Below are 23,014 nucleotides of genomic sequence, written 5' to 3'. Positions count from 1 at the left end.
CAAAATCCAATAGTGTAGTGCTCCAGAAGGTAAAAATGGCCAGATGTTTGCCGGTATTAGAAATTTTACAGATAAGCTGAGCAAGTACATATGAAGGAACCACCATGCAACCAGGCCTCCCCCAAATACTCCCAATTCAACCTAGGAAGGCTAATCAGGTCTTCGCCCCCCATGTCTCCAGTTCTATCTCCCATTATGGTATAGAGGAATTGAGATAGCTGAGGTGTAAGCCAAGAGACAGGTTGACTGAACCCAGGGAAGAAGAGTTATTTATCTGTCAAGAGGCAACATCCACCCAGGTGCTAATTTTGCCACCAGGCTCTATGAAGTCTGTGAGTAGGAGGGCAAAGCCAGAAAGATGCTGTACTCACCCACTGAAGTCCCTAATTTCCAGTGAGCAGAAATTGTCTGGATTTCTTTCCAGGAGATACGTACAGATCTCAGGATTCATACACAAAAGTAGCCACTGTAAGTTGACAGGCGTTTTGTTGTTTTTAATGCTTGTTCATTCTTTTATGCGACCATGTGCTTCTGTTGCATGATCATGTCACCATCACACTGTTAACAATGCAGAGATGGGGAGGGGGGAGTCCTACGGTCTCAGTATGTTACACCTTGAAGAAGCTTGGAGCCCCATCTGTAGCTACGTTACAATTTGTGAGCAAATGTCTGCCTGGTGACATTTGCTCAAAACAAATGAATTGGCTTTGCTAAAACTTGATTCTTATTCTACGCTGACACTGTGTCTTGGTCCCTGCTGCTGTCTGCCTGAGAAACACTCTGTAACCTCAGTGATGAAAGTTAAACAGCTGGGAGTGTTTGGGGACAAGTAATCGAGGCTCAATGTGGAGTGCTGGAGCAGTCCCACCCACTCCCACAGTAGCATTTTAATGGCACCCCAGACCTAAACATATTTACTCAGGCGGTCTGTTCAATGGGGCTCTCTTCCAAATATGTTAGAATTGTAGCCTGAGCATGTAATCAGACTACAAAGCACAAACAAACAAATAGGAAAATGCATTCTACTGTATTGCACCTGGTGATGACCTACTGTACTTGCCTGTTCCTGAATGTTTATAAATACAACAGGCTACACTTAGATTTGGTTGTGAGTCTTCTCAGAGCAGATACCATCTCCTAGGGAAGTGAAAGCATCTACTTTATTGTCAGGTCCACTTATGTACTTAAAGTAAATGCCTTTACTTCTACCACATTCACAGTCCTGGTTTGCAGGAACCCAGAGACTAGGTTCTTACAAAACATCATTGGAAGTGGAAAACCTTTGTCTGGACTGACAGTACTATTCTAGATGGCTGTGGGTGTGACTTGCAGTGGGAAAGTCCAGACACAGGCTTGCCACTTCATCTTCTGTTTATGTGAACTAGACTGGGATGGAGCATCAAGGTAGGATGAGTTACTTGCCTGGGTCACCAACATCCAGACTGAGGAGACTAGGATTATGCGACATTTAACCAAGAAGCACAGGCACAAACAAGGTGCCCTGGCAAGGGGTCAAATTAAGCAAACTACATTGGCATGCACATCTGTGCAGCAAAGCTATTCAAAAATTGAGGCTTTCAAGCAAACGAAGGAAGAAAGAATGGCACATTGATGGAAATGGGAAAATGTCAAGAGTTTCTCTTTCCCTGGTGAAGCCTTCAAAACAAAAGATTGCTCAATGGAAAGAAATAGATATTAATATTCAATTATACTGGGACATGATCAGCAGTTGTTTAGATGTTTGGTGCCACTACAGGAACAAAAAAAGGTAACATCCCTGATCCAGTTAAATTGCCTTCCCTGTGAAGGGCCACCAGATGAGAGTGGAAGCAGCTGCTATGAACACATCCTATTCCCTGCTCCCGATCCTCTCAATTATACAAGGTCCCTACATGCACTAGATGGGACTCCAGATAGCTCCTTTTCCTATTAGTATGAACAACTGTATGCACCACCTATCTTTTCTCCTTTCATTCACACCACCATGATACTGTTTTCCATCCTAGCAGCTAACAGAGAAAGGGTTCTGTCCTTTTGGGATAAGAGTGGGGGCATAGCAGAAAAAAGCTGCCATACTACTTTTGGAACAGAACAGCTGGCCAATGTCAAAGGACAGAAGCCCAACAAGGATCACGTGAATAGCAATCAAAGCTGACAGTGGTATTTTGCTCAGCGTTTTTCAATTGATCCGAGTCTCAAAGTGAACTACTCTGAATCCATTTAGCACCTTCTAAACCAATCAGTAATTGAAGCAGCCCAAAAGATGTAGGAAAGCCATATTTGCTAGGACCTTGAGAGCAGTATAAATCCATGCCGCCACCTGGAGGAGAAGGAAAGAACGGCAGATTACAAGCCATATGAAAAACCAGTTTTATCTCTTCTCTCTATGCCCGGTTGACTAAAGAGAAGCTGACTTGTCCTTGGGCACACGTACTAGCTCCAATTCCCTCTTCTCAAATGTCATTGGAGCAATTCTTCCCAACAGATGGGTCTAGAAAAAACTTCCCTTTCCAGCCACAAGTCATAATTCATTTGGAAATCTTCAGGCAGTTCTACGCGCTGGCCCAGAACACTCTGCAAACAGTTATCCACAGGTAGAAAATCAGGATTGTTATGTGCCCGGTCGTAACGGCGAGAGTTGAAACGCTCTATGCTGGCACGCAGAGCACACTCCTCAGCCTGGAAGTCCCAAGGACGTGCATCCAGATCTGCAAAAGTCATGAAGCAAACAATCAGCTAAAGGAGCAGAAGAGCTCCAGTCATACCCCCACAATGAAAATGCCATACAATGTCATACAGGCAGTCCAGCATTATGTCATCCCATTTGGCAGATCTTTAAGAAATACAACTTCTAGGGATGAGATGCAAAGGGGCTTCCCAGCAGACACAGACATCAATAATATCTCACATTTCTATTCCAACCTTCTATGAAGAAGTATGGAGTGACTCCATCTTGTCCTTTATGGTCACTCTAGTACAATGGAACCTCGGTTTTCGAATGTAATCCGTTAAGAAGACTGTTTGACTTCCAAAACATTCAAAAACTGAATATCAATGGGCGGTCAGCAAAATCCATTGAAAAAATGGAAAAACATGCAGCAGAAGCAGTTCAACTTCCAAGGCGCATTTGAAAACAGAATCAATCACTTCCAGGTTTTCTGTGTTTGTGTTCCGAATCATTCAGCTTCCAAGATGCTCAAAAACTGAGGTTCCACTGTAGAAAATAGGTTTAAGGCTGAGACCCAGTGACTTGTCCAATACTACACTATATGGTTCATAGCAAGGATCTGAACATGTATTTATGAGGTCCAAGTTCAACACTATAGTTACTATACCACACTGTCTATCAAGCAACATCAATTTAGAAGTGGGGAAGCACATTCCTCAGCTTGCTCTGTTTAGGATAAGTGGAGCCATCACCATACGCTCCTAGCAATTACTGATGGGATCTGTTAACAGGAAGGCAGATGGGTGATTTAAGGGAACTGGCTTGGCATAGCAGTTAAAGGCTTATGAAAGACTTGGAGTGGGTGGAAAGAGGAGAGACAGATCCAGGACATACCATTGCCATAAGCCCAATCATCATTGAGCCGGTGCCGCACTTTTTGGTAGATTGCTGACATGGTCTTCATGTTGCTCTTCCTCCACTGTCGCCCCAAATACTTGGTCTGCACTTTGAGAAGCTTCAAAACGTAAAGCTGCATCATGGCTTGCTTCACTTTGAGGGCTCGTTTCAGAATGGGTGCAGACTTGAATACCACCAACATCTGAGAAAGCAAAGGAACACTCTCAGTTTTCCAAGACTTCATCTGTGCCTTGGTCACCATTCATTTGCTGAAGGCCAAAATGATGGTACATGATCAATAAAGCCTTAACAGCACTATGAAGAGGAGGCCCTTCTACTCACCATAGTCCTTGAGTGCTTCCACTTTGTTAATTTGTTCAGTATCCTAAGTAGATTAATGCAGGAAAACAGGTTTCGCCAGCAAAACTGATTGTTGTCTCCAGCTTCCTATAGGAAAAAAAGCAAAACAAAGGAAATATTACCAAGTAAGGAAAGTGAGAAATTGCCCCTTATTGACAATGCCATCTCCATCCCTCTGCTATATATGTTTCTGTCCAGGTAGTTTAGCTCACCAGACTCTCTGCAGTCAGCTCAGGCAGCTCATGCACCACACAGTATGGGTAATCCAAAACAGAGATGCTAAAAAACACAAAACACCCCAAACGGATCAGAATGGATGACCTATCTAGTCAAATATACCATGTCCAAAATGGTTGCCCCTGCCAGGTTCAAACATATGAGAAAAATGATTGTGACATCATCTCCACCTGCTGCTATTCAGTTGGCAACAACCAAGAGGCTTCATGCATGCACATCTTTCCATATCTGCCTATCCCAGATACTTACCTACTGCCAAGAAAAATAAGCAGATCAACCAACTGCTTAGTAATGTTTTAGCCCACAAGGGCAATGGTGTCTGTTGAGTCCAGTGACACTCATGGCCATGGGATCTACATGAACGTCACTCAATGTCTTTTCAAACAAGCACATTTTAAAGCTATCCATTTAACAGACAAGTAGTAGTGTTGGTGGAGATGAATAATTTCTCAGCAGGTTTTTTTTTATCAGCGGGATGAAACATATTCATTTCTGCAAGTTAAAATTGTGGAGGATAACTAGTTATTCTTAGATATCCCATCCGGATACCATCCAGGTGTCCCACTGCAAAAATAGTGTGTCACATTTCCTGTCACAGCGTTTTGGGATACAGGTGTGCTAGAGATATTCCCACCTACCTGTTCTTGGCAGTGATATATGACATGATGTTTTGATTGAAGAATTTCAGTATAAGGGGGATGCAGTTGGCAAACACTAGGTGCTGGGCCATGTATTCGAACTGGAGCAGGAAACAGATGTGGTAAGAATGGTTAGCCAAGCAAATTCCAGATTCACTTCCGTCTCTCAATTCCAATGCTGATTGCTCATGCCATTTCATGCTTACCTGATAAACATGGTTTAGCTTAAAATGCTTAAGCAGTAGAAGCAGAACAGCAGAAATGGCCTTTACAATTATTTCTTTGTGCCTATTCACATCAACGCCTAGTTTCATACTCTGCAACACAGTAGTTCTGGAAGGCAAAGCAGCAGTATTAGCTTTGACGGCCTGTGATGGTGACTGTGGTAGGGCAGATCTGTCTGTGCTTAATGCTATTATTTATATTTTAGGGCAATTTATATTAAAGGGCAATTCTCCTTTAAGTAGCACTTTATGGTCTCTCTTTTCTACAGGCCAGTGAAGAAGGTTGCTTTAATTTTAGTTAATATATGGGTGATCAAGGAAGAGATGGCAACTCCTCAATACTTTTCTCCAAGCCCTTCCTGACTCTGTTTAATATGTCAATAAAATGAAGAATTCAACAAGCTGTGTGTGGCTCCATTTGCCAACATAAGCACTTCGGGGTGTACTGTGCTGAACAAAAGTTTTTTTTTAAAAAGTACTGCCTTGAACCCATGTATGCTATGTGGCAGAACCTATTTACCAGTCTTATGAAATCTTTGTTGCTCCAGACATGGAGAAGTACTGTGCATGTATTAATGACACATTCAAATTCAGGAAAAAAAGGTCTTCTGTTGAAGCACAAGCATCACCACTTAAGCTGCCTTGAAGCTTCTCAAGAGATTGTTGATTTAACATCCCCCTCCATACTTAAGAGGCCTGCTATTTCTAAGGAGACCCATTTTAAAACAGCTTTCCAGGTCCAGTCCAAACACTTCTTTTCTCTGCTACCAGATCTCTTAATTCTAATTTTGCAAGGTTCAAGACAATCAAATGTTCCATCACATGAAAAGCATTTGAACAGCAGGAAAGGAATGTCTAAATATACAAATAAATGTCAGCCTGCCCACCCAACGCCCAACCACTGAATGTCAAGTAAACATCCATTCATTGCCTTTGCCCTTCATTCACCATATGCTTTCCCCCTAAGAATGAGACTCACGGCATCTCCTCTGGCAAAACATCTGCTAGGATATTAATGGAATCAGTCTTGGCCTTGGAGGTGGGTGCTGCAGCCAGAAGGATCTTCAGCAAGGCAATCTGTGGGTGAAAGTTGAGTGAAGCAAAGAAGGCTTTCAGAAGTGCCAAAGAACAGGAAAGAGGAGAAGGAAACTCATAACGGGAAGAGATGAACATGAAACATCAAAGGAAATAGCTTGTCACATACTGGCAAGCAAAGAAGAGATATATCAGAATGGGAGTTTGCATAAGCCAGCAGTGAAATGCAAACTGAGTCTAGCTATTTCTCCCATCTTGAAAATGGTAGAGAGGCTAGAGTTTATGAAATGGGAAAAGGGTGTGCTGAAGCCTTGGGAATGAACATTGGGAGGAAACTATAACTCACCATGTACTGTGGCAGGCTAGGAAGTAGACCCTGGTACAAGATTTCTGCAGGAACTTGTTCAACCTCCTCTTCCCCCTTTATTAACACAAAGAGATAATAGCATCATTCATTCCTACCTCAAGTGCATGCTAAGTTAGTCTGAATATTAAGAGCATTCATCCAGAAACTCAGCAAAAATTTCCTTAATAAAGAACTCCTTCCAGAGGCAGCTGCACAGCATCATACCACATAAGGGTTGGATCCTAAGTCTCTCTTTCCAATAAGAGTGTCTCATGGGCAGAGTTCTCATGATCCAAAGCCAATGATCTGATTTGCAGGTTAGGAATCAGGAGGGATCATCTCTTTGACCAACTCACAGCATATGCAGATAGCAAAGATCAGCCAAATGTCCAGTTCCAAATTAGAGATTCACACTTTTCCCCTTCCACTTTTTCATGCAGATGCTTTTTAAACCACAAGTCTTCCCCCTTTTGAACATTTGCCCTATGATACTTACCCCTGACAAGGGAGAACGCAGATACTCTTCTTCCATTTGTACTTGAATCTCAGCAATAGATGTATATTTGTGCTATAAAGAGAGCGGGCAAAGAAAGTTAACCTCATCATCTTGGCAGCACCATAAATTCAAGCACTTTTCCTGCTTAGGATATATTTCTTAGCCTGGACAAACAGTAAGTAATTAGATGAGATGTCTTCTACACATGCAAATTAAGAAGTCCACACAGTGAGTACTCACCAGCTTAAGAGTTTTGATGCTCTCATGAATGGGTCTAGGCAACCCCACGACTGTGTTAGTGTCACTAGAGGGGGTGAAAGCAAAACCAGTCAGCCAGTAAACATCATGAGTGATACAAATGAGCCATTTTGGTAAAATTGTGAAGAGAAAGCTAGTCAATCTGATTAAGAGATTTCACTCTTCTCTCTGTAATGCTTTCAAACAGCACATTTTATTTTTATTTATTTATTAAATTTCTATACCACCCTTCATCTGAGGATCACAGGGCAGCTTACAATACCTGCTAGGCATGTCCTGATAAATTGTCTAAGAAAATTTTTTTTCTTTCATTTGTGCAAGAGCTTCCTGCTCCTATTGAGCCAATAAAAATTGTTCATTAGTAAGTTCAGATATGATTCTCTCAGGCTACTAGCAACCTGAAAAACAGGAATGCTTGGAAATTATAGGAACCTTCCTCTCAACTTTAAAATATAAAAGCATGCTAGATTTTTAAGAATGTTCAGTTTGTGTAATTAGTTATGCATCAGGAACAGAACCTGAAATAAACAGGAGGATCTAATTGGATGCATCTAAAATGTAGGATTTTTTTCCTATTAAAATGCAACACTAATACATAATAAAGAAATAATTATTATTTCTTAGACTTGGAAAAAGTTTGGTTATCTGGATTCAATCTGTAGTTCATATGTACCCTCTGCAATATGGTTTTGTGACTTAGTGTAGCAGGTTTTCACCACTCCTATTAAGCTTTTAGTTGTACCAGCCAAAAGCCTGGAAAATGTCTGTTACCACTTGATATGCTAATTTATTTAGCAACTCTACACATGGTGTGTGACATGGTGGGTGTCCTAAGTCTTTTCCTGGTCCTATTCTTCATCTGTCCATAGCAATATTGCGTGTGTGTTTGCGTATACAGGCACACCTTATTTTAGTTGTTTAAGAATTTTAGTCCTTTTGGTTACTCAAATTACAACACAATACCATAAAACATTATAGCTGCATTTATAGTTTTGAGATGCATGCACAGACCTCCTGAGATTTCAGGAACTGACAAGATGGGCAGCAGAAACTCAGTGTCCGAACAGTATTACAGTAGTGGCTTAACACAGAATGAGAAACGATTATGTGAATGCTTAAAAAAATAACGAAGCCTGAACAGCTTGCTGTCTTTACTTTTTTTCAGGAAAAAGTCTATGCTGCCAGTTACCCAACACATTAACTGCATAGTAAGAAGAGATCCCCTACAAACAAGCTAAGCACAAGAGGCAACAAATTTCGGGCTCCATTAACTCACCTTCCCAAGGTGTAGCCAATGAATTTGCTCCGACTTGATTCCAGAAACATCTCAATGTCTTTTTCTCTGAAGAGAAGAGAAGAGAATCATATTCAGACAGAACTTTAGGGCTCCTCAAGATTACTGCATATTTCATTCACCACAAAGCCCTGGAGAGATGAAGTTCCTTTATATGCTAGACACACAAAAATGAGAATCGCTCTTCTGATCTCAAGCATCCTCAAAGACATCAAGGCTCCCAAACATCATCACAACGTCAATGAGAGAAGCCAGAGCACATATTTCATTATAGTTATAACATTCAGAAATCTATTAGGTGCACTAACCAAGTAGCTGAGCACTGGTTTGAGGCTGAAGATGAGAGCCTTCCAGTTCTGGGATTTTCTTTAGATACAACAATCCTGTATAGGTGCTCACCTGACCTTGGGTGCCCAAGGCAAACCTTTTGGGCAAGTCAGTCGGTCAGTCGGTGGGTGCTGGATAGGAGGGGGCATCACTTCATCTCTTTCAAGAGGGAATGTCTCTCCCTCAAGACTATTGTCATCATCATTCTCCTCCTCTTCTTCCCGGGAGTCATCAGCTTTGTAGGGATCTCGCTCATTGAAGGCATCTAAGTTATCCTGTTTAATAAGAGCCTGGAAGAATACACACACAGCAAATGATGTTATAGTCTGCCTTCTCCTTAAGTTCAGTGTCTTCCTAAACAAAGGACGATTACATCCCTCCCAGATTGTACCCTGACTTACCTTGTGCTCTCGACGACCCCGTTTTTGCTGCTGCTCAATCAAATCAGAAGCAGATGCTGGAGGGGAGGCAGCCCTCATGTTGCGAATCACTTTTATGCTATCCTCAGGAAGTGGGGGGAGCCCCAACATCTCCCTTTTCTCTGCTTTCATATCCTGGAGTTCCTCAAATCCTCCAAGGGTGCACTACGGCAAGAGGATAATTGCAGGTAATTCACTTCCATTATCTCTTTGGTCACTCATAAACCCTTCAAAAACCAGTTTGTTAAAGGCAAACCAAGACGGAGGAATGGAGGATTTGCTGCAGTTATAGGAATGTCCATCATTCTTCAAAAAACCATTTGTGTATATGGGAAGGCATAGCAGAGACCAAAGAACATAGCATTTTAAACCTGTCTTTGTGCTCATATGAAACATTTTCACAGCTAACTTTCAAACAAATGAAGTTAAAGACATTCGCTCATGAAGCTAAGAGCTCCACATTCCTAGCAGACACACATACAGTGGTACCTCGGCTTTTGAACATCTCCGTTGATGAACATTTCGGTTTTCCAACACGCCTTGGAAGTCGAACATGCCATGCGGCTTCTGCTGAGTGCAAGATCCTGAGACCTAGCTGGTGGCTATTGAATTTTCGGTTTTTGAACGTTTCAGAACTCAAACGGTCTTCTGGAATGGATTACATTCGAAAACCAAGGTACCACTGTATTTAGCATATCCTTCTCTTTCTTCAAGAAGTTCAGAGGGGCTTACATGAGACTTTCGGGCAATTCTCATCCACTCACTGACAGGGAAAGACCACCTTAGGTTAAACAGTAGCATATGATACCTGTCTGTGGTATCTGTACTATTATGCTCTTTACTCGGCAGATACCAAACAGCCAGAGGAACACCAAGAACTCTGGAAACGCCAGGTAGGCTTATCTGAAATAGGTGTGTTTAGCTGAGTGGCAGCTGGACCACATTGTACTGATCAGAGAAGTAGGTCCTTTGAAAACTAGCAACAACATTGCACTTTATTGATTTCATGATCATTTAGTCTCAAACAGCTGAAAAATATGTCCTTATCATCCACAAATGGATTATATTATAGCATCCTAGTTGTAGCACCACCGTCTTTAAACTATACATTTCAGCAGTTCAAAAAGAAAAAGAAAAAGCAAGCCAAATGTATGCATTACGAGTTTCATTATGGCACCAACTGGAATAACTTCTTTTATTCCTGTGCTCTTTTTAAAAAGATTATGCATTAGTGCACTGCAAGTCCATTTATTAACTAACCTGAGATACTTTTCTAATCAATATCCAGAAATCGTTTCTTTAAATATGAAAAATTAAAACAATTTGGTGTGGTGGGATAAACATTTCATAATTAAATAAAATTATGGACTGCCTGTTTTTCAAATTTAGGCCAGTAAGTGTGCTTCTTTGTCAGTCCTAGGATTCCCATGTAAACTGAACCTCTTCCTAAGATACTTTAGTTAGCAAGAAAATATTCATCTCTTTCTTCCGAGTTTCAAAATATCTATAAATTTGTTAATTTAAACAAAACAACCCAGAAGCCTCATTTCACATTAATAATGATTTTTTTTCCAATGTGTCAATGGCAGCTTGATTTGCTCAGGCTTGGATCCATGATGCCATCTGCTATTTTCAAGCAATCGAAAAGCCCTGAGGATACCCAGACTCAGCTAGCAGCCAGCATAAGAAACCAGCAGCACTGCTACAGGGATGTGCCAAATGGCATTATCAGGACATATATGAAAGGAGTTGAATAAGCCCAACAAATTACAGAGCAGCTCTCCTGTGTGTCTGTTTTGTCAACAGTGATGGAAAAGATCAGCAAGGGATTTTTTCCCCAAGTCACTATCTAAGATCCTGCTTCAACCCAGCACTGTTCATAGCTTGTAGGTGCACTGCACAGTGCATGAAAAGGGACTGGTCCTGTGCCTGTGGGTATAATATCCCCACCCCCAAAACTCCACTGCTGTGTATTGCAAAGTTTCCACGAGATTTTTCAATGGTGGTGACAAACTCAACCTAGGATATTATCATACAACACACAGACGTCCTTGTAGTGGTTTACATTTATTGGTTAGCTACAACAGAGCTTTTAATAATAAAAAGGACTCCGGACCTATGCACATCCTACAGCTTAAACGCTAAGCATGCTTGTCTCTGAACTGATCTCAGTCAAGAAATTAAAACAGCAGCACCACATCACTTTGTATAATCCTGGTTATATCCCAAGGGGACAGAGTTTTTAGTTACAGCAAAAGAAGCAATCTGTTAAAAGACCAATTATTCATAGGCAACAACCTCTTACCAGGACAGTCTTCCAGAGCAACAGCAACACCTTCTTCATAGGGAAGTGTGGGGCATGGCCACTGCAGAATTTGGTCACCATTCCAAAGAGCATCACGGAAAACGGCTCATTGTTATACAGAGGTGCCCCTGAAAGGCAATACATTGGCGATGGCCTTGTTACATGCAGATGCCTCAGTTCTAGCTGTATATATTCCAACCCCATCAGCTGTATATATTCCAACCCCATCCTCTGCTGTCAATTCACTAGTAGGTCCAACATAACAGCCGTTATATTGTCCATAACGACTGTATTTCTTCTGGTCTATGTATACACTGTCCCTGCTTCAGTTTAGTTCTAAACATCCTGCCCATTTAGCTCAAATGAAAAAAGATACCTTTCCACACCTGGCTAGGCAGTTTTTCTTGCAACAAAGTAATTGCACCTTACTGGCTTACTGATACCTACTTCAAATCAAGAGACTTATAAAACAGCCTTAACAAACACAAAATGGGCAGCAACAGAATCCTTACCTAGTTCTGCTCTAAAGGTCTGTCTCATGGTCTTCCACTCAGGCTTGTCTCCTTCACATTCCTGACGGACAGTCTCTACGATAAGGTACATAATATTCAGCAGCACCCTGCAAAAATGGATTGCAAAGACCAAGCAGGTTAGAAAGGCAAACTCTGACAATATGGCTCAGCTTATTCAAAACTGCAGGGGTAGGAGAGAGGGGGCTAGACTAGCAAAGTGTGCACAAATGATGTCCGTCCCCCCCCCCCCCGGCTTCATCAGAAGTAGCAACATTATATGCTTGGCACAACGAGAAGATGACAAGTTTTACTGAAAGAAGCCAGCATTTTCCTCCTGCTCCCAGTCTATATTGCCAAGGTGACTGTTGCTTAGCAACCTGTATTTCTAAAAAAAAAAATGTACTCATTCTAGTGGGTGTATCTTTACATAAACCACAAGCATCTCCTGGAAGAACTCGCCATTTTCCAGCTATAGAGGTTTCACTGCAAATGAGGTGATTATACTGTGCACCGCCACTAGCACACAGTGTTAGCTAGTACAGTGGTACCTCAGGTTAAGTACTTAATTCATTCTGGAGGTCCGTACTTAACCTGAAACTGTTCTTAACCTGAAGCACCACTTTAGCTAATGGGGCCTCCTGCTGCCGCCGCGCCACCAGAGCACGATTTCTGTTGTCATCCTGAAGCAAAGTTCTTAACCTGAAGCACTATTTCTGGGTTAGCGGAGTCTGTAACCTGAAGCGTATGTAACCTGAAGCATATGTAACCCGAGGTACCACTGTACACAGTGTTTCTTCCTAACATACTCTATTCAAAGCTGCGTTGGGTTTGGTTACCTATCTTTTCATACACACACCCAAGTCCATTAGATCAATGCAGACAACTTAAGGCACAACACTATGCTGCATCAAATCTATAAATCTCATTCTTGCACAAATGTCGGAGAAGTATTCAAGTAGATACTGAAAGCCAGGGTGGGCAACCTCAGACCTGAGGCCACATGCAGTTTCTCAGGCCTCTCTGTCAGGTACTCAAGTCTCTTCCTTAGCCATACCCCTCATCTGGCCTCTCCTTAAGTGTTTTGCCTAGCTGGAATATGTCCCTTGAACTCTGATCATGCTTCTTGCTTGCCTGGATGGAAGACAGAGGGATGTGTGTGAAGAAACTGCCTGGTATACAAAGGTATACAAATTCACATTAGTTGCTCTGCCCACTTTTTCCTCTGTCCTGTCCACTATTGGCATGTGACCCTCAGGCTGAAAAAATATTACCACCCCTGCTGGAAGGCTATGCTGTAGTTGCACTATATGGTGTAAAAGGTCCTTTCCACCTCTAAATGCCATGATTAAAAAAACACACAAGAGAATATGCAAATAGAGGAAAGGCTGCGGAGGAAAGGAAAGCAAAGCATTCTTTTAAACTCATGAGTCCTTCACAGGGAAATCTCATCACACCTGTGGCCTATATGCCAATATTCCTCACCTCAGATCGGTGCTGTCAGCCAGGGAGATGGCAGGCTTCCTCACAGCACTGCTGCAGGCAGCACTGTTGCTGAGAGAAAAGAAGCAACATCAACTTAGCTCTTGCTGCCTACAATCTGGGATCAAAGGCTTTTTTTACACATTAAGATTATAACATGAAAACAGCAGTGTACAGTTTGCATATCCTGTGGTCTTTCTCTGCAGCTAGGCACCACTCTGCACATGCTCTAATTCCTTTACATATCCAACAGCAGCTGCCCAAAACAGTTGCTATGAGATCTTACAAACTGGACTGAATTCAACTATGAGAGAAGCATCTGCTCCATAGAACCAAATTACTAGACATTCTATAACAACTTTGTGTTCCTTTTTTTTAGATAACTGAGTAGGAACATTTTTGATCCTACCGAGATCAAAGGAGTGGGCTAGAGAGGCATTCATCTGAATCCAGTATATACTAATCTTTCTATCGATCCGTGTTTAGTTTTTAGCTGCAAGAACAACAACGCCATCCTCAAAAGTAAGTGATTCTTGTTTGGTATTACAAAGTATTATAATATAGTATCATTAATAATATTAATACAATTATTATAAATGAATAATTAAAAATCAAATTATTCTAGATTACTTGTTTTATTTCCATTACCAGAAAGATAGCTTTTCTTAATCAGAAACTGGAAACGTAGGTGAAAAGAACTTGCAGTGTTACCCTACTGCCTTAATACTCCAGTCCTAAACTCTAGGGCTTTCTATGGAATCAGATAAAAATTGGATGAATACCAGAATGAATCTGGCATCTGATCATTCACAAGCTGTAAAAATATATACCCTGGTGGGGCAGATCATAACCAGGCTATCTAAACAGCCTACATTCCTCTCAGAGGCCCAACTCTGCAGCAACATGGAACTCACTCAATTTCCATGTTCAAAAGTTCCACCAAAGCATTGAATGTGCCAACTTCAAGCAGAAGGAAAATGTTGTATCGCATCCAGGACTGAACTTCAGCTTCAGAGCTGCACTCATCAAATGTGCCTGCAGCCACAAAAACAAAAATCATACCAATTTGCTCTCCATTTTACAGATAAAGCATGTTGTTGTTCTTCATAACTGATATGTTTTTCCTGATTCTTATGCCTAAGGGCAGAGAATTCACAAAATTAAAATAACACAAAAATTATAATACAGTACTATGAAAACAACCGGCTAGAATGTCAGCTTCCTGCAGCATCTGGAACCTGCTGCAGGACAGAGAACAAGAGTGTTACACAATTATAAAATGAAACATGGCTTCCAGTGGGACTTGATGGCACTTGATCACACCAACATCTCAATGGATAATCCCACCGAACAACCTCTGTTGCCTGAATATTTGGTGCAATGGAAATATGTCACTAATGCAATATCATGCATCTGTACTAATATGGAGACCATGCAAGCTCTGGACCACTGTCTGGACTTGGTGGTGGGCTGGATGAGGGCCAACAAACTGACTTTTAATCCCGGCAAGATGGAAGTGTTTTGGGTGGCAGGTTCTTAATAATTGGCCAACTCCCTACTTTGGATAGGGTTGTACTCCCACTTAAAGAGCAGGCTCATCTAGGAGTGCTCCCAGATCCATAGTTGTCAGTAGAGGCCCAAGTGCTCTTAGTGGCCAGGAGTGCCTTCTACCGGTTTTGGCCAATACGACAGCTATGGCCATTTCGGGACTGGGCCACTGTCACCCATGTGCTGGTAATCTGCAGGCTGAATTAATGCAATGTTTTCTATGCAGGGCAACCCTTGAAGTTAGTCCTGAAGTTGCAGGTAGTGCAAAATGAGATGGCTCGACTGCTCACTGTGGCAGGCTACTGCCACCATGTTACATAGCTGCTAAAAGAACTGCAGTGGCTGCCAATTAGTTACTGGGCTAAGTTCAGGGTGTTGGTTTTGGTGCATAAAGTCCTATACAGCTTGGGGCCAGGATACCTGAAAGATCGTCTTGCCCCTTATTTACCCAACAAATAACTGCTCTGTAGGTGAGGGCCTCATGCAGATAACTAACTGAGCATGGGGGTCAGTCCATTCTGCAAAATATAGGAATCAGATCTTTTGTGATGTGGCACCCACTCTTTGGAATTCCCTCCCATTAAATATTACAGTGGTGCCTCGCAAGACGAAATTAATTGGTTCCGCAAGTTTTTTCTTCTTGCGAGTTTTTCGTCTTGCGAAGCACGGTTTCCCATAGGAATGCATTGAAAATCAATTAATGCGTTCCTAGGGAAACCGCTTGCCAGGCTGGCGGTGCGGAGAAGGGCTTTTCTCCCCACCGCAAGCCTTCAGGACAGGTACGGGAACAGAGGGGAAGGCGCGCAGCGCTTTCCCTCTGTTCCCGGGGCTTGCGTGGAACAGATTTGGAACAGATTTGGCACACATATTTGGCAGAGAGGGAGGAGGTTTCATTGTACAAGTGGAAATCTCTGCACTAGTGGATCTATTTAATAGGATACTGCTCTCAGTCATTTATGCAATAAAGGTAGTAACAAACAAATTTCCTTCATCTCTGTTCTTTCTTTCTTTTTCAAAAAACAGGCTTGGTTTCACTCAAGTACCATGTTAATAAATATTCCATTAAGACATTACACAGCAACTAGCAAACATTTCATAACTAAGAATTTCCTCTGGCAGTAATAAAGGTATACCTTGTGCAACATAGAGGATGGCTCGGGCTACCCTCAGTCTTTTCTCCCGAGCAGTGACTTCAAGGCCATCAAGAAGCCTCATGGCATGGGTACGATGTTGATCGGTGTCCAACTCTGTCCATTTTTTATCCAGCACTGTAAAGTCAAACAGTTTGATATAAGGCTGCTTTCTGAAACTACAAAACAGACCCTCAAAGATCAGGGAGCTTTAGCCTCACAAGTCACAGGGCAACTTTGCTTTAGAAGAGTCTGGGAGGTCAGGCTGAATTCATAAGAACCCAAAAACCCTTACAATTCTTATGAGTTAAAAGCTGTGGTAAGCACCCTTCAGACTGGCACACTAGAACATTCAGAAAAATCATAAATAAGGATCCTATGCTATGATATCAGGCCCTCTCATTTACCTTAAATACCTTCCATCGCTTCCAAAAACTCAAGATTTGCTTAAAATGCAAACTATTAAATGGCTCAGGACCACAATACCAGACCCTGCAATCATCACCCGAGGCCCTTCTTTGTTTGCCTCCTCTATGAGAGGTCCAGGGTGGACACATGAGAATGAACCTTTTCTGCAGTGGCTCTCCATTTGTGGAATGCTCTCCATGGAGAGGTTTGCCTGAAGCCTTCATTACATACCTTTAGGCACCAGATGAAAAGGTTTCTCTATAACCAGGGCTATGGCTGTTGAAACATTCTATACCTTTTTAAATGTGTCATTGGTTTGGAGGGGTGCTATTGGTTTGTTTGGGGGTTCTTTATTACCGTATTTTTCGCTCTATAACACGCACCCGACCATAACACGCACGTAGTTTTTAGAGGAGGAAAACAAGAAAAAAAATATTCTAAACGAAACAGTGGATGTATGATTTTTGTGGTTCATGCTGTGGCCACAGACATGTGATCTGACAGTGAGTCTGGAGTAGCCCAATGCAAAAATCCCGAGGATCCATGTGGATCCATGCTTTGTAACCACGTTTTTGTACCACTGCAGCCCCAGGCAACAGTGGGTGTGTGATTTTTTTGGTGCAAGATGTAGCCATGGACATGCTATGTGATCTGATGGTGAATTTGGGGTGACCCAGTGCAAAAATCCTGAGGATCCATGTGGATCCGTGCTTTGTAACCACGTTTTAAGTGGGGAGGGAAGGAAAAGCACTCAAGGGACAAGAAGCATGTGTGGGGTGGGTGGAGAAGGATGCTGCTAATAATGAAGAAGAGGGGTATAAGGGGAGAAGGCTCCTCTCCTCTCCCGCGTTGCTCCTTTAAAGCAAGCAGGCTCTGCTTTTCTCCCTCCTCCCAGCTCATCCCCGGCTTAGCGAGCTGAAAAACTTTGCTGCTATTTAGCGAGCTGAGTGGGGAGGAGAGAGGGACAGAGAGCCTGCTTGCTTTAAAGGAACCAACCGGAACTGCTCCTTTAAAGAAGCAGGCTCTCTGTCCCTCTCTCCTCCCCACTCAGCGGCTCTTCTCCCGCTTTGCTGTTTCAAAGCGAGCCACAGAGGAGGGAAGGAAGGGGAACCATGGATCCTCTGCTCACGACTGCAGCAGATCCCCCCCGCCACCCGTAGGCATTCCCTCCATAACACGCACAGACATTTCCCCTTACTTTCTAGAAGGAAAAAAGTGAGTGTTATGGTGCAAAAAATACGGTATGTACGTTTTGTATTTTGTATTTTTATGTTGTGAACCATCTTTGGATGAAGGGAGGTATACAAATTAATAATAATAATAATAATAATAATAATAGATTAAAATAAAAGCAAAGTTTCATGGAAAGATGTAAGAACATACTTGATTTAGCAATCAATCCTTTGGTATTTTATTTCTATCACAAAGAGAAAGATCTTACATTTTGAGCACACAAAGATCAACTTCTAGAGCACACACAAAGCAACTCTACAAGACATTTTCACAGCAAAAAGACAATACATCACTCTTACCATGCAGTCTAAAATCTTCCTCAAAGCATTTTCTGTTGAGCTGGAATTCCGGACCTTCAGTGTAACTGTACAGTTCTGCCATGAGATAATAAATACACAAAACCAAGTTATATGTTATACCATACCTGAGCACGGTTTAAAGCAACATAACTGGAGACAGCTATTTGTCATGACAAGTGGAAGAATGTTCATAACACAGAGTGTTAGAGAAGATGGCATTATTTGAAAATTGCTACCATGGGTGAGCTTTCTCAAGCTAAGCCCTGCCCCTGTAGGGTGGGAACCACACCAATGAGGCCTGCTCATAACTTTGCAAGGGAAGATCCTGGAGATGCAGGGAGAACTAAACTGATTGATGTAGATGTACCATGGTTAATACAAAACATGGTTTACAAACCTACTTCAGACTCAGGACTTAACATAGTTTGCAGACAACCCTTAACCATGATGTAGGTATTCAGGTGTAAGCAACACTTAACTGTAGTTACAGAAACAAGCAATGGTTAAGCCTAATGGGTAGGATTCTGCATAGCGCTAAGGAAATTGTTCCATCAGTGAAAGGATTTCTGCTTGCCTGATGGAACCATCTTTCCTCTCCTCCCTCCCTGCACTGTTACTGGATATCTCCTATTACTGGATACCTTTCTGAGTGAATTTGGGAAGGTGCAGGGGGCTCACAGTGGAGGTGGAAAAGCCCCACTGCTCTAGCAGTTGTCCTTGCACTGGGTTTTACAAGCGGAACATGATAGATGAATCTGGGCAATGTCTGCACATCTCTCCTACTGAAGTAAAATAGGAACACATAATATTGACTGAATATTCAAAAGTACATATGTATACTTAAAGCAAAATCTAAGACACACTATTTATTTATAGCAGAATTATTTTTTTATTTAGAACACCTCTAACTTGCTCTTCATTACAAAATTATCCAGGGTGGGTCAGAAAATATAAACTGAGAGCTTTTATGTGGATATCACTTCCACTCGAAACAACTTTCCTCACACAGCGGTAATCACAAGATAAAACCTGAAAGCAACTAACAATGAATATAGGAAGCAGCAACTCAAACAAATCCGTTGAATTTTCACATAGGCTTGATTTTTACTTTGTAGCAACATCCATTATAATAAAATGAAACTGTTTCAAAACAAAGCACAATATTAGAGTAAAGCAGTTCACAGTTTACCTGACAGCTCAGCAGCCCACTTGTCTGTGTCTGCATATTCAAACTCAAAATCTGGAGATTCCGAATAACCCTGGGTGAAGAGGACAGTTTAAAATAAAACTTAGGCTCAGCATGAAAGGGCTCTCGACTTTCCCCACGCAGCTTCACTGTTACTATGGTAACTTGCAGATGACTACGGCAATGCTCCTCTCCCTGAAACCTGCTTTGCCACATTGCTCGGCAACTTCGCACTTTTAAGGCTTGCCTGGAACTCAAGTTTCGCAGACTGCCGTGCAACCTGGACAAGATCTGTTCAGAGTTACAAAACCCACGGAACTTAACTCCCAAGTAAATGTGTACAGATAGGACTGCCGATTTATAATCTTCCGGGTTGTCACCCTACAGGCAACCCTTACTCGAGCGTAAGAGCCCCTGGGCACAGGGCAGCTTACTTGTGAGCAAGCTTCTGCGCTGCAAACACCTTTGAAAAAGGCAAAAGGATGGGGAGGGTTTTCCCAAAAGTTGCACTTTTTGCAGGAGGAGGAAGCAGCTGCCTTGTGACCATGGCGGGCTCCTCTTCGTGATGGGGATGGGAAAGAGCCTTTATTTGGGAAATGGCTTCGCGTGAGTAAAGGAGGGGAGGGAAGCCAAGGCTTGGGTGGAGACTAAACATTGCACGTCCACTGTCAGCGCAGGGACATCCCGACCCCCCTCCCCCGTCTATTTCATCTCTATTTTTAAACCGCTGGTGACATGCAAGGCCCGACAGGTGAGGGAAGCCGGAGTCACCCAGAGGGAGCCGCTCCCTCCCTCCCTCCTCCCGGCTCCTTGAGACTTCGGTAGGAAGCGGCGAGTGGGCGAGGACACGTCCTTCCCCCCACCCGGAGCCCCTCGCCGCCCCGCCTGACCTCCGAGTCCTTGCGCTGGTTGCGGTTGGGCTCTCGGCCCTTCACCCCCGGCGTCGCCGGCGCCGCCAGCCCGAGCCCCGCGCCCCGTTGCTTGTTGTTGACAATCAGCAAGCCCGGACCTCCGCCGCCGCCTGGCTCCATCTCGACGCGCCGGCAGCTCTCGCGCGAACTGGGCCGAGGCAGCGCTAGGTTCTCGCAGGAAGCGACGCCATCTTGAGCGTGGCGGATGGGCTTGGCTAAAATGAGAAGCTGTTGTTTCATGGAAACGACAGGAACAGATTGAGAATGGCCAGCGGATCAAAGGACTCTTGTGACCTGGCGCGGCAGCCATCTTGGTTGCGTCGCGTTATCCTCTTAAAGGCGGCGCTGCCTCAAAGCTGGCATTTCTCCGGTTTTTGTAAAGCCTGTGAAATGGTTCCCAAGGCGACGGAGGCTCGTTTGGCTATAGCCGGGAGCTGTCACGTAAAGTCCCGCAGACGGTGCAAGTGAAGCGCGCTTATGCAGAAGGGTTTAGCTCTCAAATCGTCGTCTCAAAAGCAGCAGCTTCATGATGGACAAGTGCACAAGGGTGCAAGAAACACAGGCTGTACGCAGGGGCGGAGAGAAAAAATTGTGAACGCCGGAATCAAACGGCAGTGCAATACAGAAGGCACTTCCTGCATTTCACTGTCATTCGATTCCACTGTTCACATTTCCCCCACTTACGCATATATTCCTGCCAACTGAGGACACGTCGTGCATCTGACAGAGGAGACTCAAATAGAAATGCTTAAGGCACAATAAATTCGTTATGTGCCACAAGACTCTCGTTGGAACTTGGCTAGCGTTCTGAAAATTACGCATCTAAATAAAGGGCAAGAAAGAGAAACTGGACATTTCAAAAAGGGTCCCAGACGCACATCTGCGACACACTTTCTGGATCGCTCACTCCTACATGCACGTGTTGGAAAAATCTATTACAGCAACTAGGGCTGCACTTGTGAAGCAGCTGAATAAGGATTTTACGATTATTCATGCATTCTATTTAAATAGATAGGGCTTAAAAGGCCTAATGTTTCTTAGTGGAGTCTTACAGTGCCTTACAAAATTTCTATGAATCCAAACACATAGTCATCGGTGCCTTTAATACTGAAATGCAGCACTGTATTTAAATAGTTTCCATAGCAAGCCACTATTCAGTGTTAACAGTTTGCTGCATGTTTTTGACATCTGCCTGCTTACTATGTATCTTTAACAGCATCTTGAACTTGGAAAGAGGGAGGCACCATGGACATTCATTATTAACACTCTGCAAGCTGAGCCCTACGTACCAGCTCATGCTAGTATTTATTCATGTGCAGAAAAAAACCTTCTTGAACACTATGTGGATCCTATCACTTTTACCTACAGCTTGTTTAATCTTTTAATGAGCTGATTTTTAACAAAAAAAAAAAAAAAACCTGCAGTAGGGTAGTTGTTGTAAGGAGGACATTCATAAAAGCACTGTACAATCTTACCTTATCAAAAACATTGGCAAAAGCCACAAATGCTTGAAATATACACTTGTGATAGCATCACTGGCATATCTGTGATGTAGCACTGAAATGCTGGTGGGATGGCCTTTCACTTGCCTGCTACTTGAGAATACTGGGGACCACCAACCAGTATGCACATGACCAGGCTACTAAAGTATTAGTAGCAGAACAGAACAGAAAGGTGTGGTAGCAATAGGAACATCTGAGATTGAGGGGGTCCAATGGAATCAGGGAAAAGGATTGTAGATAATTGCAGAATGTTTTCGGCCATATTCAGTCACAACAATTTAACAAATAGAAAGCATTTAAGGTGTGAAATGTGTTCACAAGAAAGAAGTAAATGAGAGAACAATATGAACTGCCTCTGCCCACCACAATGAGAAGAGTTTCTTGGACTACAGCAAGCAAGTTCAAGATGTCTGGTATATCCATACACTCTTTTACGGACTGTGGACTTACAGGGATAGAAATAATGTTACGTACCATTTATTTAAAAAACCCAAATAGTTCAGTGTAGGTTATGTTAATGTGAACTCAACAACTAAAGCTTGCATGGAAAGCCCAACACCATCACTATTTTATTAGCAATGAGAACAAGCTTAGGTTTCTTTTGCATCCAGTGTGGCTAGACAGCCATAGAAGTGTGTTTGCTTCTGGAAGCTTGGATATAGGATTCTCTTTCAACAGAGTTTCTAATGCTAACTTAATGGCAGTTATTCCCTTCCTGAAAAGTAGGGCTGGGGCCATATCAACACACCAATCACACACTCTTAACATATACAGAGACATACAAAATGGTATTTCCTATGAAAACAAGGGGCTTTTTTCTTAGCAACTCCACTCAAATTTCCATTTTCTTTCCATTTTCTTTCCATTTTCTCCATAAGCTTTAAAAAAAAGTTTTAAAAGAGTAAAGCTCCTAATCACTGTTGTCTCTATGCTAATTGTGTAAAAGGCAAAGAGTAATCAGTAATTCCATCAGAGAAATGCAAGCAATGTTAAAGTACAGAGGAACTGCAAAGCTGTGTCTTACAGCTATTTGAAACCTAAAATTTCAAAATGCATCTGCATCCTGAAAATTGCATGCGTGCAACTGCAGATTGCCTGGACATTTTTTTTTTGCATCTTTGCAAGGAACAGTAATCTACCTTTCTGCTGAAACATTTTAAAAAATTACTTTGATCTTCTTCCAACAGATCTTACTTCAGAGGAACATTTTGAAAGTGTGCATTTCACCCAACGAAAGCATTTGCCCTAGTTAATTTATACAGAATTTTGTTTTCTCATAAAGATTGATAACATTTTATTAGG

The 23,014-nt window shown here is 42.5% G+C and overlaps 1 protein-coding gene and 1 long non-coding RNA gene across 3 annotated transcripts; one reads left to right on the top strand and one right to left on the bottom strand.

Moving 5' to 3' along the window:
• Window positions 1-469: 469 nt before the first annotated feature.
• STRIP1 (striatin interacting protein 1) lies at window positions 470-20,363 on the bottom strand. Of its 2 annotated transcripts, none has more exons than XM_081010613.1 (21): window positions 20,190-20,363; window positions 19,303-19,372; window positions 18,114-18,188; window positions 16,177-16,311; window positions 14,410-14,530; window positions 13,499-13,561; window positions 12,017-12,123; window positions 11,505-11,632; window positions 9,182-9,364; window positions 8,853-9,070; window positions 8,436-8,501; window positions 7,142-7,205; window positions 6,902-6,973; window positions 6,406-6,480; window positions 6,004-6,101; window positions 5,007-5,133; window positions 4,801-4,901; window positions 4,138-4,204; window positions 3,908-4,012; window positions 3,563-3,767; window positions 470-2,708 (listed from the first exon to the last, which is right to left on the bottom strand). In XM_081010613.1, exons 1-21 carry the CDS (start codon window positions 20,328-20,330, stop codon window positions 2,461-2,463), a joined length of 2,469 nt encoding a protein of 822 aa, XP_080866739.1. In that variant the 5' UTR covers window positions 20,331-20,363; the 3' UTR covers window positions 470-2,460. The 2 variants fall into 2 exon arrangements, with proteins under 2 accessions (XP_080866739.1, XP_080866738.1); XM_081010612.1 differs by having other exon boundaries at window positions 13,499-13,567; window positions 20,190-20,362.
• On the top strand, window positions 4,212-8,473 carry LOC308479766. The gene is made up of 2 exons (XR_013987815.1): window positions 4,212-4,584; window positions 8,332-8,473. It is a non-coding gene; the product is annotated as an uncharacterized lncRNA (long non-coding RNA).
• Window positions 20,364-23,014: the final 2,651 nt, after the last annotated feature.

Source organism: Podarcis pityusensis (assembly GCF_964106645.2).
Source record: "Podarcis pityusensis genome assembly, chromosome: 6".
Taxonomy (NCBI): Eukaryota; Metazoa; Chordata; class Lepidosauria; order Squamata; family Lacertidae; genus Podarcis; species Podarcis pityusensis.
Note: the sequence above shows the minus strand (reverse complement) of the source record. Positions and strands in the feature narration are given on the sequence as shown.

What these genes read in the sequence shown, in the direction of transcription:
- STRIP1 (XM_081010612.1), bottom strand. Translation starts at nt 20,330, where the DNA reads ATGGAGCCAGGCGGCGGCGGAGGTCCGGGCTTGCTGATTGTCAACAAC. An exon ending in TGCTCTGGAAGACTGTCCTG is followed by an intron (nt 9,365 to 11,504) that starts GTAAGAGGTTGT and finishes CTCTTGCCGTAG; the next exon opens with TGCACCCTTGGAGGATTTGA. An exon ending in GTTTTGCCAGAGGAGATGCC is followed by an intron (nt 5,134 to 6,003) that starts GTGAGTCTCATT and finishes TTTGCCTTCCAG; the next exon opens with AACTACTGTGTTGCAGAGTA.